This window comes from Callospermophilus lateralis, chromosome 1 (genome assembly GCF_048772815.1).
Source record: "Callospermophilus lateralis isolate mCalLat2 chromosome 1, mCalLat2.hap1, whole genome shotgun sequence".
Taxonomy (NCBI): Eukaryota; Metazoa; Chordata; class Mammalia; order Rodentia; family Sciuridae; genus Callospermophilus; species Callospermophilus lateralis.
Window position 1 is genome coordinate 217,545,223 of NC_135305.1, and position 5,650 is coordinate 217,550,872.

Sequence of the window (5,650 nt, forward strand, 5' to 3'; positions counted from 1 at the left end):
CACTGGATATGGTTAAACTGGTAGGTGTCTTGTTCTGTATATTTTACCTAAATAAAAAATGAACATAAAAAAGCAGATAATTTTTTTAAAAAATAGACATGAATATTGTATGACCTACAAGTATCTCCTAAGTAATGGGAGGCTCCAAAACATCTGTGGATATTCATTTTCACTTCTTCCTTCTCTGTGAATATTAGGCAGTCCTTAGAGATTGGGAGGCCATGGACCAATTTGGCTAATGATGAGCTCTGTATATTGAGCTTCCAAGGTCAAACAGGAGTCAATAAATATCCTGAGCGTGCAGCCCTTGGATTTGATGGTTCTGGTTCAGGGAGCTCCAAGTTTCTTTCTCCTCCTATGACTGCCTGCACCAGGAAGCTCCTGCAGCACACTGTGTCCATTGGAATCCTGAGGACAGAGCCCTGACTTTCCCTGGGCAGCAGAATGGAAGGCTCTCCAGATCAGCACTTTTTGGTCACTACCCAGTAGAGAAGCATCATGGCCCAGTAAGTGGAGAGAGAGCCCCTGGAAGAAGGACAGGCCTTGGAACTATGAATCTCTCATTACGATGACAGAAATGACAGTTTGGTAGCAGATGGCAGGACAGTAATATGCAAAGTTTCAGTTGTGGGGACTGTGAATGATTTCATTTATGATGTGTATCTGGAGGGAAAAAAAGTCTCAATTCTGATTACTCAGGGCTATGCTTTGCCTGGTACAGAAGAGGCATCAAAAATATGTTAGCCATTGAATTGCCCAATCCTTCATTCACAAAATATCTAAAGTTAGGTTTTTTACACATATGGGGCTCTCCTGTCTGTACTTTTATACTTTTCAGAAAGGTCTCATAAAAGTAGAGAGAATTTAAAATAACATCTTGCTGTATCCATGTCATGGACACATGGATGCTTTCTTTTCATGGAATATGATCTACCTCATCCAAATTTTAAAATGACTATGGCAGAAATTTTCATGAGTAGGAAACTGGGAAAAGAAAGTGAAGCCGAAGGATTAGGGTTGCTCTGCTGTTTGGAGTGAGACACATTTCAGTTCCACAGCCTTCCAAGTTGGCATTTCACAGTTGCATTCATCAATGACATCAACACTTCTATAATGGTGGGATTCTTAATTTATTAATAGAAACACAAGGACCAAGTGTTTATTGAATTCCAGGCATCCATTAGGTACCACACCTGTCGCAGAGAAGGGTGTTGTTCTCCTTATTTCCATTTAAGCAGTATGAGTACAGAGAAGGGGAGAGATTTACACACATTCTGCAGACAGAAGCAGGACAATGATAAGAGACTAAGAGTGTTGATTTCCTGACTTCCATCCCAGGGTACCATCTTCTACTGGAGAAAACAGAAAATGTTATTCCTATACAAGATAAAATTTCATTGGAAGATATCAAGGAGAGAATATTACTAGACAGACTACAGGGCCATTTTGATGGTATATTTTAAGATTAAGAAGATGTAAGTTTAATAACCTATTTTCTTATTGGAACACAAATGTAGGTGATTCATAGTAATAATATGGAACATGCATGATTGTGGAAGTCAAACAATAACCCTTTCAACATACTATAGAGAGATTTTCATTTGTGTGAAATGGAGACAGGCCTAAGAATTTTGAAAGAATTCTCTTAATAATAAGTGTAAAATTAAATGATTTTCATCCTTCAGTACATCAGATGAAGACATTCAAGAAGATGTACGTACTTCACATAGTCTTACAACCACTTGTTGGTGTAAAGTAGCACATCTTGGGGATACTAGGCATTTTGTCACAAACTACATAGATGACCTTTAGGTGAGTTCCAAAGATTCTTAGGAAAACTTATAATGGATACATAAATCAACAATTATATAGACTACTGAGAGGAAATTATGCTCACCAAATTCATGAGAGTAGTTGTGTCTGGGACACAGGTATGCAGGAGAATTGAATCCTGCAGAGACACCAAGAACTGAAATACCATAGGCAGGAATTAAGGTTTCTATGAAATGTTAGTTCTGATGCCAAGATCATCAGATATTTATATTTTAATACATGTGATGAATGTTATTGACAATAAGAATAGTTAATATTCATGGATCATATTTTAGGTGCCAAGAAGTATTCTAAGTATTTTTGATATAAGAAAATACCAGCAATATCTTCAACTCTAGATGCTGATTAACCTGATTTTGGCCTGAGATCAAATTATTGGAATATACATAGGTAAATATATTAATTAACAATACTAAGAATCACTAGTTACTTTATTTAGGAGATTATTTTTTAAAACTCTCTTACAACAACCATAGGAGGTAGGTAATTATTATCTCCATTTTGCAGATGATGATTCAGCCTGTTGTGTTTTCTTTCCTTCCTGTTCTCTTATCTTTTGCATTTTCCCAATTAAATCTTAGATCTGACAATGTAATGAACCCAAGTTTTCTTCATGTAGCTGAAGGAAGGGGATTGCAATTCATGCATCATGAGAGATTGGTGTGAAAATCTATTAAGTAGAATTAAGAAGGTGGGGACTCAATTATGAGCTTTGGATCTTTCCTTGGTTCTGAAGTCCTACACTAAGAATGTGAAAGCTTTTGATCAGAAAAATAATGAAGTGATACTAGCAAGCTAGATGGAATGAAGAATCAAGAAAAAGAAAAAGGGTGAAGGGCTACTTTATATACCTTTTGTTTTTTTACTGATACTGTTTGAAATTTTTACAGACAAACCTGTACAAAGTTAAACTTTATTTTTTTAGTTGAAGAAGAACACAATATCTATCTTTCTTTCTTTCTTCTTTATTTTTATGTGATGCTGAGGATCGAACCCAATGCCTCACAAGTGTGAGGCAAGGGCTCTACCATTAAGCTAGAGCCCCAGCCCTGAAGTTAAGCTCTTTGAAGACATTTAGTATCAATTTCTTTTTTAAAAAAATAATTGAGAGGTGATTTGTGTTCTAATGTCAAATTTGTTGTCAGTGACACCATTAATAATATACATTCAACCAAGTTGATTTATCAAAATTTGAAGCCAGGCAAATACAAGGATATTTGTTTTATATTACATGATTTTTAAAGGACAAAATTAAATCCACGAAGGACAGAAGTGAGATGGTCAAAGAAGGATGAAACTCATAGAAGATAAGGAGCCCACAATGTTTTCTGATTGTGAACCACTGACCTTAGTTAACTTATCAGATTATACAATTCTTGCACAGTATTTTAAATCTTGTAAGTCAAAGGATTTTGTATGAAGGACTTCAGACAAAATGAGGAATACTGCACTGTTTGTATTTTCTTTTTTGGGGGAAAGGTACTGGTGATTGAACTTAGGGACACTCAATTACTGAGCCATATCCCATTTTTTTTTTTTTGAGACAGGGTCTCTCTGAGTTGCTTAGGACCTCACTAAATTGCTGAGGCTGGCTTTGAACTCACAATTCTCCTGCCTCAGCCTCCTGAGCTGCTGGGATTACAGGCATGTGCCATCACAGCCAGTTTGCACTGCTTCTTAGTATCCTTATTGAGAATATTTTTTTATGATAAGGAAGGTTATTACTATTTTTTTTCTTAAGGGAGTTGGCTATATTTTATTGCAATCCTAGAATGTTCTCTTTAGTGCTTCTCATTTTCTAACAAGGTCAGTTGAATATCTTGAAAGTTGGTGTGCATTGAAATAGGTAGATAACACATAAAGCAATAATGAAAAAGACTACAAATATTATATTTTTCACAACCAAGAAGCAGTGCTGATGGTCTGTGGACCTCAAATGTGACTACTTTAGATATGAATACTTGAATTTGAAGTATATAGAATGTAGGTGCCCATTTATGTATTTCATTTCTCCCATCCTTTCTTATTTACAAAATGTGTCCTAGCAATATAGAGCCACAAAATCTAACACGTGTCTCAGAATTTCAACTCCTGAGCCTCTCAGAGGAACCAGACCTGCAACCCATTCTCTTTGGACTGTTCCTGTCCATGTACCTGGTCACAGTGCTTGGGAACCTGCTCATTATCCTGGCTGTCAGTTCTGACTCCCACCTCCACACCCCCATGTACTTCTTCCTCTCCAACCTGTCCTTGGCTGACATTGGTTTCATCTCCAGCATGGTCCCAAAGATGATTGTGAACATCCAAACTCACAGCAAAGCCATTTCCTATGTGGGTTGCCTGACACAGATGTCTGTTTTTCTCATTTTTGGATGCATGGATGACCTGCTTCTGACTGTGATGGCCTATGACAGCTTTGTGGCCATCTGCCACCCTTTGAACTACTCAGTCAATATTAACCCTCGCCTCTGTGGCTTCCTAGTTTTGCTATCTCTTTTAATTAGCCTTTTGGACTCCCAGCTGCAAAACTTGAGTGTCTTAAACTTTTCCTACTTCAAGGATGTAGAAATTTCCAATTTCTTCTGTGACCCTTCTCAACTCCTTAATCTTACCTGTCGTGAAACTTCCTCCAGTACCATTGTCAAATGCTTTGTTTTTGCCATATTTGGTTTTGTTCCCATTGCAGGGATCTTTTTCTCTTATTATAAAATTATTTTCTCTATTCTGAGGATCTCATCCTCCAGTGGGAAATACAAAGCCTTCTCCACCTGTGGGTCTCACCTGGCTGTTGTCTGTGTATTTTATGGAACTTCCCTTGGAGTGTACCTTGGCTCAGCTGTGTCATATTCTCCCAGAAAGGGTGCAGTGGCCTCAGTGATGTGCACAGTGGTCACACCCATGCTGAACCCCTTCATCTATAGCTTACAGAATAGGGACTTAAAATGCTCCCTGGGGAGGCTGTGCAGTAGCTTGGTGTGATCACAGAATCTGTGGCATCTAACTGCAGTGTATGTTGAAAAATGCAGCAAAATTAAACACGTAATCTGGTCAATCTTGTTTCCTCACTAACCTATTTTGTGTAGTTTAATGCCTTTAATTTTTCGTCTTGTTTCAGGGTGGCATAATGGTATCTGAGCATTGAGGAGGGAGATACGGGAGTGGTTAAAAGGGATACAAATATTCAGCTTGGGAATATGAAAAATTTCTGGAGATGGATGGCGATGATAATTGCAGAACAATGTGGAAGTAATTAATACCACTAAGCTGTGAACTTGACAACAGTGAAAATGTAATTTTTTTAACTTTAAACTGTACAGTAATATCAATGGAAATAGAAAGTAAATGATCCTTCAAAGAAATGAATAGAGTGAATAATATAGATGAGTTTCCTCTTCCCATAGAGGAAACACTGAGAAACATTGGTGCACATTAATTTTTTCCTCTTGTTCCTGCTCTTGGTAAATCCCTATATACTGGGATTTTAGGGAACGAACAGGTTCTATCTATTGAACCTTCAATGTCATGATTGTCAATAAATAGTCTGTTCCTCCAGTCCTTCAATTTGAAGTCTCAATTCCAGGGTACTCCAACAGACAGACATGCATTTCAGGTACCACATGTGAGAATAATAATATGCCACATTTCACTTATGAGGAATATGGGTATGTATGTATGTGGTGGCAGACATATCTCCATGTTTGGTTTCCCCCCGATACGTAGTGTACTCCCCATACACTATCACCCAGGATAGCAGGAAATATGCCCCTTTAGACTATTTTCTAAGCACTCCAAAAGGGTCATGAAGGTGTTGATGGTG

General features: G+C 37.6%; 1 protein-coding gene across 1 annotated transcript; it reads left to right on the top strand.

The window, feature by feature from the left end:
• The first annotated feature begins 3,867 nt into the window (after nt 1-3,867).
• On the top strand, nt 3,868-4,812 carry LOC143400864 (olfactory receptor 7E178-like). The gene has a single exon (XM_076857835.2). It carries the CDS (start codon nt 3,868-3,870, stop codon nt 4,810-4,812), a length of 945 nt encoding a protein of 314 aa, XP_076713950.2.
• Nucleotides 4,813-5,650: the final 838 nt, after the last annotated feature.

Bases quoted from the DNA above. Each gene is read 5' to 3' on its own strand.
- LOC143400864 (XM_076857835.2), top strand. From the start codon at position 3,868: ATGTGTCCTAGCAATATAGAGCCACAAAATCTAACACGTGTCTCAGAA.